Source organism: Mustela lutreola, chromosome 10 (assembly GCF_030435805.1).
Source record: "Mustela lutreola isolate mMusLut2 chromosome 10, mMusLut2.pri, whole genome shotgun sequence".
Taxonomy (NCBI): domain Eukaryota; kingdom Metazoa; phylum Chordata; class Mammalia; order Carnivora; family Mustelidae; genus Mustela; species Mustela lutreola.
In genome coordinates this window covers 26686395-26701310 of record NC_081299.1, presented here as the reverse complement: position 1 = coordinate 26701310, position 14916 = coordinate 26686395, and the positions used below count along the sequence as shown (strand labels likewise).

Sequence of the window (14916 nt, the reverse complement as noted above, 5' to 3'; positions counted from 1 at the left end):
ATGCTGAACTTATTAAAAACTGCTTAATTCAATTCAACAGGAGTTAAGAAAAATGCAGAATCAAGTTAATAATGTGCTATTTCATATCCATCAGATCGCCAAACCTGAAAGAACTAAAATATACATTAATGGGATGGGGGGGTGTTCTTATACACTTCTCATGGAAATGTAAGGCATTCAAATTTTGAAAAGCAGGCAAGCAACATTTACTAAAATTACACATACCTTTACTGAACAATACCCACTCTTCATAATCTACGTACACATACAAAATGGACATTTTTAACCCACATAAGGACCTTCTTAAAGGAATTTTAATGCATCATCATTCATTATGGTAAAAAAAACTAAAATAATATCAATGCCTAGCAGGGCAAAAGATGACTTGTACATCTAAATCATGGGATATTACAAAGAGCTGGAGCTCTCCCAGTTGAGGTGGAAGGATATCATGAAATACTCCTAAATGAGAGAAGGTAGGCAGAAAAATCTATGTAAATGATGACACCACCTGCTGAACAAAAAATTTTTAAAAAGCTTCAAAACCCTTACATATATTTATCTATATACATTTATGCAAATAATGATTTTAGAAACAATGGAGAAAAACATGGAAGACTACCTACAAAGGTGTAGGTGGGATGGAGGTATAGGGACAATAATATGGAAAGGAAAAATTGGGGCACCTGGGTGGCTCAGTTGATAAAGCATCTGCCTTTGGCTCAGGTCAAGATCCCAGGGTCCTGGAATGAAACACCTGTCAGGCTCCCTGCTCAGCAGGGCATCTGCTTCTCCCTCTCCATCTGCCCCTCCCTTCCACTTGTGCTCTTTTGTGCTCTCTATCTCAAATAAAAAATAAATAGAATCTTTTTTTTTAAAAAAGGAAAGACTAAGAGAGAAAACGTTACTTGTAAAAAAATCATATATGATCAGATTCATCAATCTGTGTTTCTATATTATAGGAGGCAGTCAACGTTACGAAGATCCAAATATAGACCTAAAAGATTAATTTTTTTAAAGTCATCTTCTGATACATAATAAAATATCCTATGATAGCATTATATGTTGTGAAGTCAGGTTGTATTTTCCAAATATGGCTGCAACAGTAGCTCCTGTCTACATGGTTTTCTACAATGTGACTTTGACCCTTCTGTCAGGAAGTGAGGTATGAATACTCTTTTCTTCTAAATCTAAGCATGCTTGTGACTGACCTCCTCATAGCCAAAAGAATGTGGTGGAAGTGATGCTATGTGACTTCTGAAGGTAGGTCAGAAAAGATACAGCTTCCACCTTATTCACTGAACTACTTTTGCTTGGAGCCTGAGCCACCAACAAAAATGTCTTACTATCCTGAGGCTGCCATGCTGACACATAGGAGGCACTCAAGCTGGCAGTCCCAGTTTTTGTGCCCTCAAAGCCCAGACCAGATATGAATGAATAAACTTACAGATTATTCCAACACCACTAAGTTCAGGAGAGCTAGTTACCTCTCACTATGTAGTCTAAAAAACCTGTTATCTCTCAAAAATATTAACAAACTAATTCCAAAGAGAAAGAAAGTACTCATAGACCCTACTTATGGAAGTTACCTTAATTAACAAAACAAAAAATTGCATATTCTCCTTGACACAGTAAGGCTAGATAACAAAACTTATCTTAAGAATACAAATTCCCTTGGATGATTCATCACTTCTATTCTTGGAATTTATTCTACAGAAAAGGATACACTCACTTTGTCTACTTCAACAAGTAAACAACAAGTATGTATAGGAATACATACTTAATATTGTTTGTAATAATAAAAAACTGAAAATAATATACACATATATAAAAGAGTTAAGTTGGTTAAATTATAATACAGCCATACAATGAAATACCAAGTAGCCATCAGAAAGGATGGAATAGGCCAAAATCCACTGACATAGAAAGACGTTTAGGCAGTTGAATAAAAAAAGGAAGAACAGTACCACACGATCCCTATAGACATACAAAAATCCCCATTCATCATCTATAGATCTATATATATTCACAGAAAAAAAGTCTGGAAAGATATATATTAAACTTTTAAAACTGATTATTTTTAGAGAATAGTGAAGACAAAGGCTTTCATTTTCTATTTTAATCATTTTTGTATTATAAAATTGAATGTATTACTTTTATAATCCTAAGAAGCAAAGTTGGGTATTTTTTTTTTTAAGAGAATCATGTAACACAGAAAGACTATAAACAGAAAATTAAGAGACCCTGTAAACAAAGTATAACCTTTACTGAATAGTAATTATAAGCTTCTATATGATTCATACATACACAAAACATGGCTATATTTCAACATTAACTATGAGAATAAAATATTTACTAAAAAATTGTAAAACTCTTACAATTAAGATTACTTTGCTTAAGATATTAACAGGGTGATGAGATCTAAACTAAATCAAATTATACCATCACATTAATAGGCCCTAATTAAACACTGTTACAGATAAATGCTCTATCTTGACTCGATTACTATCTATCTAAGGACATGACTGTTTTTTTTTCTAAAATGGTACTTACAGTTCTCTACAATTTCATCAAAAACTGCACCAGTTTTCTGCTCAAACTGAAAAAGCAAAAAAGGAAAGAAAAAAATAACATTATTGTCACATTCTATCTTACTTTTCAGTATCCCTCCTCACTCCCCCAAAAGCTGTAATTTCCAACCCAAAGTATACAAATTCACAACATAAACAAAACACTGCCACACAGAGTAAAATTTAGAACAAAAGAAATCCTTACATGAAAGCCCCAAACCAAAAATAAATACATGCCCTCATATAAAAAACTTATTTTTAAATCACTTTTAAGTCACAAAATACATAGTCATATACATTTAAAATAATAATAATAAAGACAGCCACACTTACAAAAAACTTACTAACACTTAACTGGTAACTACATAAAACTTCTAATCAAAATTAAACAGAACAATCAGCATCAAATACGTTTTGCTCTTGGCCAAAAATCTGCCACTCTTCAAATGAAAGCCAAATTTTCAAATTTTCAAATTTCAAATGAAATGGTTCCTATTTCCATAATGTTATGGCCTAAGACAGAAGCAGAGCCAAGTCTGAAGTAGTTTTGGATCCTTAAGACAGAGATCCAGAAGGGGTGGGGGGAGGGATGGGACTCATTCAGGGGTGAGGCATGCCACTCTTGATCTCTGGGTTGTAAGTTCGAGCCTCATGTTAGGTGTAGAGATTATTTAAAAAAAAAAAAAAAGGAAAATTTTATCTATCTATCTATCAGAGGCCTGGATGGGTGGTAGGAACTACAACAAAGGCAACTCTACTCAGAAGCTAAAAACATTCCCATGCCCCATTTTAGTCTGTAAAGTTCTCCTCATTTTGGAAAGTGTGAGCATTCCAGCCTCTTGTTTTTCTTCCTGCTACTCATCAATAAGGCAAGAACACAAGGAAGGCTGCTTCTTGATAAACATTGTCCACTGACGCCCAAAGTATGTATCCCCATTCAAGAGAGAAACTTCTCAAAAAGAACTGCCTAGATACCTACGTAACTACAGAGGAAACACAAAAGCTGGCTGTAGTAATCTATAGTATCTGAAATGTATAAATGTGAAGAGACAACCTACGATCCCAGGTTTCTGAAATAAATTAACTATGTGAAGCCTGGGTGGCTCAGTGGTTTAAACCTCTGCCTTCAACTCAGGTCATGATCTCAGGGTCCTGGGATCAAGCCCTACATAGGTCTCTCTGCTCAGTGGGGAGGCTGCTTCCCCTTCTCTCTCTGCCTGACTCTCTGCCTACTTGTGATCTCTCTGTCAAATAAATAAATAAAATCTTAAAAAGAAAAATTTAAAAAAAAAAAAAAACCGTGTGAAGGAGAAAGCTCAAGGTGAATAAAGAGAATCAATACTCTCGAAGGAAACAATTTACAGAAAGGAAACTTCTAAGATACAAAAAAAAAAGAAAAATAGAAACAACCATGACAAGGAGACAAGGAACTACTTAGAAACAGAAAAATGACAGCAAAAATTTAAATTTTACTGGAAAGTCTAGTGATAAAATTCTGTTTCAAAAACAAAATCACAGGGCTCCTGGGTGGCTCAGTCGTTAAGCGTCTGCCTTTGGCTTAGGTCATGATTCCAGCATCCTGGGGTCAAGTCCCACATCGGGCTCCCTGCTTGACGGAAAGCCTGCTCTCTCTCCCACTCTCCCTGCTTATATTCTCTCTCTCTCTCTCTCTCTCTCTCTGTATTAAATAAATAAATAAAATCTTAAAAAAAAAACAAAAACAAAGTCAAAGAGCTAGAAAAGACAGCCTGTATGATGACATGGAAGGACTGAAGTAGTAGGTCTAGGAGCAATCTCAAAGGCACCCCCACAGGAGAGAGTAATGGAAAGGTGAAATAACAGAAGAAAATTTTCCTCAACAAAAAAATACAAACACTTGAGACTGAATGAGCCTACCAAACACCAAAGAAGAGATGGAAAAAAGATATATCCTGGTGAAATTTCAGAATTCCAAAAGAAAACAGCAGAGGAGGGACGCCTGGGTGGCTCAGTTGGTTAAGCAGCTGCTTTTGGCTCAGGTCATGATCCCAGCGTCCTGGGATCGAGTCCCACATCGGGCTCCTTGGGAGCCTGCTTCTCCCTCTGCCTCTGCCTGCCATTCTGTCTGCCTGTGCTCGCTCTCTCCCCACCCCCCTCTCTGATAAATAAATAAAATCTTTAAAAAAAAAAAAAAAGAAAACAGCAGAGGAGTAAAAAAAGATTATACTGTAGGTGATTCATAAAACACATTTAACATAACTGAACTCAACTATATAAACATGAAAAGGAATGGAAAGAAATAGTAAAGGCCACTCCACCTACCAATTACCCAACGAGTTATGACCCAAAATAAAAGAGAAATGGGACATGTGACTCGGCAAGCCAAAAAATCAAAGTACTTGTATGAACAGAAGGGGATCTAAGCATTTAAAGATAAGACACATGTTATACAATACTGCTCCTATACACTTTGCATACACAACAGAAGAAACTACAATCTTGCTCAAGGATATAAGAAAAGATAAAACGTAGTAGTGACACTACCCATGGTGATATGTCTATACTTTATGGGTAAATTAGAGGGATTTTCTAAGGTAAATTGGATTATATACCATTTACATATAATTATATGAGCTGATTATAAAACCTAAGCAAGGGGCACCTGGATAGCTCAGTGGATTAAAGCCTCTGCCTTTAGCTCAGGTCATGATCCCAGGGTCCTGGGATCGAGCCCCGCATTGAGCCTGCTTCCTCCTCTCTCTGCCTACTTGTGATCTCTGTCAAATGAATAAATAAAATCTTAAAAACAAACAAACAAAACCTAAGCAATAATATAGTATTGTGATTTAGTCTCCTAACTAAAACCATGTTCTGTAAGAAACAACAATCAAGCTGATATCACACTTCTCTGCAAGCTGGAACACAAAAGCTCAATGATTTTCAAGTTCTAAGAGAAAAAAAAAAACTTATACCATACAAATTTTATTATGAAAAATACTTAACAAAATGGATTAAAATTATACTGGACACAAGAAACAGAAGCAACTAATTATGATTCAGAAGAAATAAAAAGACCTAGATGGGAAGAACATAAGAAGACAGTTCAGAAAACACTTTTGTTTGTTTGGCAAAAATTCTATGATTCAATTTTCTTCTCTACCGTTCAAAACAGAAACTGCTTTCTTACCTCTCTTTCCCTCCCTCCCAAACAGAAAACAAAAACAAAGACAAAGACTGAAAATATTGCCACGGATGCCAAACAACTAACAAGTTTGTTTGTAATATACAGTATCATCCACAATGTGTCCCCCCCCCCTTTTTTTCTGACACTGGTAAACATTTCAAAACCATAGAGACAAAATGGACTAGTGCCTGCCTAAAGCTGAAGGGAGTAGCAAGAGTAGGAATGCTTTTTCTTTCTTTTCTTTTTTTAATTGTAGTATAGTTGACACAGTGTTAGTTTCAGGTGTACAACACAGAGATACAACAATTCTCTGTTATACATTATGCTACGCTCACCAGAAGTGTTGCTACCACATATCACTAATATGACATGATTAAAATACCACTGACTATATTCCTTATGCTGTACCCTTCATCCCCATAACCTCCTCATTTCCTTACTGGAAGCCTGTACCTCCCATTCCCGTTGACTGCTTTTTTTTTTTTTTTTTTTTTAAAGATTTTATTTATTATTTATTTGACAGAGAGAGAGAAATCACAAGTAGGCAGAGAGTCAGGCAGAGAGAGAGAGAGAGAAGCAGGCTCCCGCTGAGCAAAGAGCCCGATGCGGGGCTCGATCCCAGGACACTGAGATCATGACCTGAGCCGAAGGCAGTGGCTTAATCCACTGAGCCACCCAGGCGCCCCCGGTTGACTGCTTTTTGCCCAGCACCACACCCTCTGACAACCACCAGTTTGTTCTCCCTACTTATGGGTCTGGTTCTCCTTTTTGCTTATTCATTTGCTTTATGAGATACCACACACAAGTGAAATCACTTTGTTTTTGTCTTTCTCTGGCTTATTTCACTTAGCCTAATACTCTCCAGGGTCATGCATGTTGTCACAAATGGCAAGATCTCCTCCTTTTCTATGGTTGAGTAATATTCCATTGTGTACATATACCACATTTTCTTCATCCATTCATCCAGCAATGGACATTAAGGTTGCTCCATATCTTGGCTACTGTAAATAATGCCACAATAAATAAGGTTGCATGTACCTCCTCAAATGAGTGTTTTCATTTTCTCTGGGTAAAGACCCAGTAGTGGAATCACACAGTATTTCTATTTTTAGTTTTTTGAGGAACCTCTATTCAGATGCTTTCCTGTGGCTATATAATTTATATTCCCAACAGTGCACAAGGGTTCCTTTTTCTCTACATCCTCACCAACACATATTTCTTGTGTTACTTCTGCCATTCTGACAGATGTGAGGTGATATCTCATTGTGATCTTGATTTCTATCTCCCCAAAGATTAGTGATGTTGCACATCTTTTCATGAGTCCGGTTAGCCATCTCTACATCTTCTTTGGGAAAATGTATTTTAAGATCCTCTGTCCATTTTTAATCAAATTATTTGGTTCTTTTTCATGTTGTGTAAGTTCATTACATATGTGAGATATTAAACCTTTTATCAGGTTTGCAAATATCTTCTTCCATCCACTAGGCTGCCTTTCCACTTTATTGGTTTCCTTCACTGTGCAAAAGCTTTTTATTTTGGTATATTTTATTTTTGCTATTATTTCCCTTGCCTGAAGAGACATATCTAGAAAAATGCTGCTAAGGTCAAAGTCAAAGAAATTACTGTTTATATTTTCTTCTAAGAGCTTTATGGTTTCAGGTCTCATATTTAGGTCCTTAATGCATTTTGAAATTATTTTTTTGTATATGGTGTAAGAAAGTGGTCCAGTTTCATTTTTTGTATGTAACTGTCTAGTTTTTCCTAGCACTTACTGAGAAGACTGTTTTTTCCCTTCATAACCGCCTTTGTCATAGACTAACTAACCATATAAACATGGGCTTATTTCTGGGCTTTCTATTCTGTTCCACTGATCTATGTGTCTAGATACCATATCTAGACACATAGATAGATACTAGATACCACAGTACTGGTACTGTACCAGTACTATACTTTTTTATTACAGCTTTGTAGTCAATATGGGTACAGGACTTCTTTCTCGGTGATGAAAATGTTCTTAAACTGACTGTGATAGCACAACAATGAAAATATTAAAAACTACTGAACTGTGTGGCTGCTCAACAATGTGCAAGCAGGTAACACTAAAAATACTCTCAATTAAATGACAGGCAAGACTCCAGGATACCTGTTTCACCTATATCTCAACAACTAGGTGACAAAAACTTATAAGTAACACTTAGTTTGGTGATGATATAATGGTTTTATGAACCATGTTTGAGTGCTTCTTGTCCAACCTGTACATTTATAAGAAATTAGTATAAGCAGTTTCTATAAATTTATCTATGAAATTAATGTTCTACTAGTCATCCCTCACATTTCATATAGATTTAACTGAATTTAAAAGCCAACCAAATTTAATTTTTAAGAGTCTGTAATAATTATTGTGTATATGCAGGGATTTTCTCAATACTATGAAACCAAAAGTAAAATTTTTTTAAATAAACAAGTGTGGATACTGATTTAAGACAAAAAATACCAGTTCATTTTTAATTGTAGAAATAGTCTCATGGGTTCTACCCATTAACTTCAAAACATGTAAATGTTACATGCATAAACTTATAAAATAAAACTTACAACCTTAAAAAGTATGACAGCACAAAGTTAAGAGCATGCACTCCAGTCTCAGGTCACATGAGTCTGAATCCAACTCTGGCCACTTACCAGATAAACAACTATTAGACTTAAATTTCTTCATCCATAACATATAAAAATAGTAATACTTACTTTACCCAGGATTGTCCGGATGATTAAATGAATATATTAAGCATGGTGCTTAGCAAACTGTAAATTCACAATAAATGCAAGCTATAATTATCACACTACTAAAAGATATCTTCCCTTGATTAAAAAATTAGGGTTCGGGCGCCTGGGTGGCTCAGTGGGTTAAGCCGCTGCCTTCGGCTCAGGTCATGATCTCAGGGTCCTGGGATCGAGTCCCGCATCGGGCTCTCTGCTCAGCAGGGAGCCTGCTTCTCTCTCTCTCTCTCTCTGCCTGCCTCTCCATCTACTTGTGATTTCTCTCTGTCAAATAAATAAATAAAATCTTTAAAAAAAAAAAAAAATTAGGGTTCATGGGGCGCCTGGGTGGCTCAGTGGGTTAAAGTCTCTGCCTTCAGCTCAGGTCATGATCACAGGGTCCTCGGATTGAGCCCCACATCGGGCTCTCTGCTCAGCAGAGAGCCTGCTTCCTCCTCCCTATCCCTCTGCCTGCCTCTCTGCCTACTTGTGATCTCTGTCAAATAAAATAAATGAAATCTTTAAAAAAAAAAAATTAGGGTTCACTACAACATTTCACTTATAAAATAATTCTACTACTTAAAATAAAAGGAAAGCTCTAGGCAAATGACTCAGCCCCTGTATTGCAAAAATTAAGCACTGGGGATAAAGTACATTTTTAGTTATAAAACAAAACACTAGAAGGAGGGGGGAAAAATCCAAATATACTGTGAATTGGTAAGCCTTACCACCCACACCCACCTGAAAAGAAAAAAGAATCAAAATTAGAAATTTACTGGATCTTGGGATAAGTTTTTTTAATAAAGATTCTACTTATTGGGGCACCTGGGTGGCTCAGCAGATTAAGCATCTGCCTTCTGCTCAGGTCATGATCCCAGTCCCACATCGGACTCCTTGCCAAGCAGGGAGCCTGCTTCTCCCTCTCCCTCTACCTGCCACCCATCCCTGCTTGTATGTTCTCACTCTGTCAAATAAATAATTAAGTAGAGACTAAAAACTGTCAAATGTGCTTCATTTTCTTCCTCTTTTCTAAAACATGATCTTTTCATAACTGGCCCCTTTTTCCTTTTAGTCACAGCCCCAAGACCCTAGAAGTCAAACGAGAACTCTCAAAATTAGGGTGTTCCCCTATTCCCTTCAATAGTAAGAATCTTCATTTCTGAAACATCTATTTCTGAAACATCTTGGTGATTCAGATAAATCTCTACCAGGATGAGCTAACCTATACAAGTCAGGAACTGTTCCTTAATTTAAGATCTAAAGGATGATTACCAAGAATTAAAACAGGTGAAAAGGTAGAAGAGAAGATTAAAGAAAAGAACAGCAAATGTAAAGGTTCTTAGAAGGAGCAAGAATAGAAAATTCAAGAAACAGAAAGTCTAGGCAAATTAGAATTCTGTGAGTAAAACAGGCCAGTCTGTAAGATAATACTAATGCCAACTCATGGGCCAAACACCAAAGGACATTCTTCACAGATGGGGTGACCACACTCCACTTAACCAGTGGTACTGTTGTTTATGACTATCATATCCATTTAGTTATTAATGTGCTCCTCTTCACTCTCAAAACTGTCTTAGTTTCTCAGTTTGGTCCCCTAAATATTAGTGTTTAGATAATGGTCTTTACCTTAAGAAAAAGCACTGTAAGAGATGTCAGGAAATAATTCCTCAGGCTATGGAGTGAAAATAATTTCTCACTCCTACCCAAATTTCTAATCATACTACTCTCCTACTGTTTTTCTACCTACTGGTAATGACATCTACCTGATGAAACCCCATTGCTTCTTCAAAGTGTAGTTCTTCAAGGAAGCCTTGCCTGATAACCCATTGAGGCACATTTAACTTTCGTATATGTCAGTATCACTTCCTAGATAAAACTTTTTTCATCCTGGGATACCTACAGGCCCTAATATATAGTATTGTGCCTATTGTAATGCATTAGTGTTATCTCGTGTATTAACCAAATGCCATTGATTCTGCATTTCTCAATATTTATTATGTAAAATCTGCAAGATACATTACAATAGAACGATTTCTGTGATCAAATAAATACGAGAAATACAAACCTTTTCTCAGTGATTAACATCAGCATCAAAGGTTTGTATGTTTCTAACGAACTTTAACACAAGGTCAATTTTTAGTTTAGAAGTATACTCCAAAATAATATGTTTGAGGTTTTCTTTAAATAATCTTGCCATTTGGGTACTTGGGTGGCTCAGTCAGTTAGGCAACTGACTCTTGATTTCAGCTCAAGTCATGATCCCAGGGTCATGAGATCAAGCCCTACAACAGGCTCTGCACTAGGCAAGGAGCCTGCTTAAGATTCTTTCTCTCTCGGGGCACCCGGGTGGCTCGGTGTACCTCCAGGGCGCCTGAGTGGCTCAGTGGGTTAAAGCCTCTGCCTTCCGCTCAGGCCATGATCCCGAGGTCTTGGGATCGAGCCCCACATCGGGCTCTCTCCTCTGCAGGGAGCCTGCTTCCTCCTCTCTCTCTCTGCCTGCCTCTCTGCCTACTTGTGGTCTCTGTCTGTCAAATAAATAAATAAAATCTTTAAAAAAAGAAAAAAACCTACTCTAAAATAAATAAGTAAAAATATTTTGAAAATTAAAAATACATAAAATTATCTAAGAACTTACAAAATTTTTCAGACAGTAAACAGATAATATACCATTTTGACAAAAGAAAAAAAATTCCATACTATGAAGAATATAATTTTCTCACAAAAGACATAGGGTGGGGGAGTAAGAGGGAAGTAGATAAAACAATTATCAAGGACATCTAGAAAAATAAAGCTAAAAAGAATATCAAAGAAAATACTGAATTATAATATTAGCAAGGAGAAAAGTATGCCCTATCATATATCAAAGGTACAATAAATCAAGTATGTGGTATGGGCATGAAAATTAGATTAATGAAACAGAATAGAAAACACAAAGTTCAAGGTTTACTTAAGAGTTAGAATATGAGGGGCGCCTGGGTGGTTCAGTGGGTTAAAGCCTCTGCCTTCGGCTTAGGTCATGATCCCAGGATCCAGGGATCAAGCCCCACATCGGGCTCTCTGCTCAGCAGGGAGCCTGCTTTCTCCTCTCTCTCTCTCTCTCTCTCTCTCTCTGCCTGCCTCTCTGCCTATTTGTGATCTCTGTCTGTCAAAATAAAATAAAATCTAAAAAAAAATTTTTTTTTAAGTTAGAATATGAAAAAAAAAAAAAAAAGAGTGAGAATATGACCAGTAATCACTTAAGGTGAGAAAATTTGGATCACCACCTCACACTTTACAACAAAATAAATACCAAACAGATTAAAAACAAATTGAAAAAACAAACCCTAGTAAGATAGGAAAGTCATATTACCAGAAATAGAAACAGGTTTAGAAACTGAAAATCCTTAAGGACAATCTGGGGTAAAAGTTTATATTAATAACATTACAATGTCAATATCCTACTCTGCTACTCCCCATGCTTGCTTATGCGTGCTGTCAAATAAATAAATAAAACCTTAAAAAAAAAAGAAAAAGAAAAAAGAGCGGCCACATAATCTTTTATTATATTATATTGATGCACATGTAGGTTGTTTCCAGCCATTTTTCAATACAGTACTATTTATAGTTGTCATACTTGTATATATAAATTGGCTTACATATGTGAGCATATATGTGTGTGTCTGTGTGTGTGTGTATACAATCAATTCCTAAAAATGGAATCAAGAGGTTAAAGGGCAAAGGCGAGGAAACTCTTTTCTGCCACAGGTCCTGTCCCCGTGCATTAATAGAAACACCTTTTTGCAAGAAAAAAAAGGGATGGGGCAGAGGTGAATATATATTTTTGATAGATGTTACTAAATTGCCCACCAAAAGCATTTCACCAATATATACAGAAACCAATAGGCAGAATTTTTGTTTTGTGTTTTTAGGTTTGTTTATTTTTTATTTTATTTTATTTTTTTTGAAAATTTTATTTATTTGTCAGAGAGAAAGAACAAGTGAGCACAAACAGGGAGAACAGCAGGCAGAGGGAGAAGCAGGCTCCCCACCGAGCCAGGAGCCCAATGTGGGGCTCAATCCCAGGACCCCGGGATCACAACCTGAGCTGAAGGAAGCCGCCCAACCAACAGAACCACCCAGGTGTCCCAGAATTCTTGTTTCTTAAGATTTCTCCACAACTTGGTATGAAGTGTTTTTCATCGTTCTCAGTTTGGTAGGGAAAAATGTAATCTCATTGCTTAAATATGCATTTTGTTGTGATATTTTCCATTTAATCATTTTCATTTTCATTTTTAAAATTTTGAATAAGAATCTTTCTGAATAGTTATTAACCATTTGTGACTGTTTCTATCAACTGCCTGGTTATGGAATATTTTAGGAGATCCTGAGGCAGAGATTCCCAAACCATTATAGTTAGTGGTTAAAACTTAGCAAGAACCTCACTTTATGCCTGGCACTTTTTTCCAAGCACTTTACATGACCTAATTCAATTTAGTCTCCCCCAAATCTGATCAAATAAGTACTGTCAGCACCTCTATTTTACAAATGAAGAAATGCAGTTCTGAGAATTTAAGGGAACATACATATATTTACACAAAGAGCTCTGAAAAAGGCTCCCCCCAAAAAGTCCAAACATCCAAAATCTGGCTCCTCCTACCTCAACTGCTTCATCTTTTCCTGCCTTCATATTCCCATTGCCTCCCTACCCCAAAAGCAAATGCTCGACTTATTACAAATGACCAGTAGCTTACCTAGTCTTTCTGGTAGTTTCATGCCTCTCAACCATTACACACAGTGCTTTAGCTTTTCTAGTCATATTTCCACCATAAACATCTATTCAGCTATCCTGACTGAACTAAAGTTACAACTCCTTAATAATGCCATAATCTCACACAATGCACATATGCCCAACTTTCTGAACAAGGTAGAATTCACAACTCTCTTTCACAGCACTACTACAGCAGATCTGTCTATAATAGCACTATAAAAAATTTACTCTAAAGTTGGGAATGCTATATGGAATCAAGTTCCTATATGCATTTCTGAAGCTGTCACATGAAATGTCCCATTCTTGTTGTAGCTCAATCTGCGGACAACAGGGTGTGGAGTTTTAACCCCACTGTGGAGACCATCTAAAACAGAACCCAATTTTTTAAAATGCTGTTTTTATATAAAAGCCTCTAGAGTTATATAAAAATTAAAAATATCTAGTTTCCTTCAGTCTAAATTAAATCAAGACTCTATAAAGAATTAGAGATTTGACATTTCTCAAAGAAGGAAACAGGTCGGGGTGCCTGGGTGCCTGAGTCCTTTGGTCGCCTGCCTTGGGCTCAGATCATGATCCCAGGGTCCTGGGATGGAGCCCAATGTCGGGCTCCCTGCTTAACAGAGAGGAAGTCTGCTTCTCCCTCTCCCTCTGCTCCTCTCTCCTGCTCATGCTTGACTCTCTCTCTCTCTCTCTCTCAATAAATAAAAAAAGTCTGAAAAAAAAAAAAGAAAAAAGAAAAGGAAACAGGTTAAAGTATATGCTACTCCAGATTTTTGTGTTGGATACTGCTGTAAGCCTAGCACCTACAACAATGATTAGTATAAAACAGAAGTTCAATAAACTTTTGCTGAATAAATGAATTATTTTTATTAGTTAATAAGTAATTTAAAGGGGGCACCTGGATGGCTCAGTTGGTTAAGCAAATGACTGCCTTCAGCTCAGGTCATAATCCCAGGGTCCTGGGATGGAGCCTCACATTGGGCTCCCTGCTCAGATGGGAGTCTGCTTCTCCCTCTCCCTCTGCCCCTCCCCCAACTTGTGCATGCTCTCTGTCTCTGTCTCAAATAGATAGATAAAAATCTTTAAAAAAATAAAAGTCAGTAATGTAAAGCTCTTTTAAAATAAAAACTTAAACATCCGAAGAGTATACCTTTTTTTTTTTTTTTAATATTTTATTTATTTGACAGAGAGCTAGAGAGAGAGCACAAGTAAGCAGAGCGTCAGGGAGAGGGGGAGAGAGAGAAGCAGGCTCTCTGCTGAGCAGGGAGCCTGATGTGGGGCTCGATCTCAGGACCCTGGAATCATGACCCGAGCTGAAGGCAGCTGCTTAACCAAGTGAGCCACCTGGGTGTCCCCGAAGAGTATACCTTTAAAAATTACAAAAATAAGTGTGCCTGGGTAGCTTAGGCAGTTGAATGTCCAACTCTTCGTTTCGACTCAGTTCATGATCTTAGGATCCTGGGTTCTGGCCTGCATCGGGTTCTACACTCAGCACAGAGTCTGCCTGTCCCTCTCCCTCCCCTTCTGTGCACGCATACACTCTTTCACGCTCTCTCAAATAAATAAGATCTTTAAGATAAAAATAAAATTTACAAGACTCTCAAAGATTAAGCAGAAACTTCAAAATGTTTTTTATACTAGTAAGAGACCACTCAAAATTAAATGTCTTCGCTCTTTCCTTC

The 14916-nt window shown here is 36.9% G+C and overlaps 1 protein-coding gene across 11 annotated transcripts in view; it reads right to left on the bottom strand.

Annotated features, from left to right (window-relative positions):
- Positions 1 to 14916, bottom strand: part of ZMYM4 (zinc finger MYM-type containing 4) — a 165916-nt gene that overhangs the window by 93677 nt on the left and 57323 nt on the right. For all 11 annotated transcript variants that reach the window (XR_009344962.1, XM_059134853.1, XM_059134854.1 and 8 more), the window contains one exon: positions 2554 to 2599. Coding sequence is in view for 4 of the 11 variants with exons in the window: in XM_059134853.1 (XP_058990836.1) it covers positions 2554 to 2599 (46 nt within the window). In the remaining 7 variants the exon portion in view is untranslated. The remainder of the gene's footprint in view (positions 1 to 2553; positions 2600 to 14916) is intronic.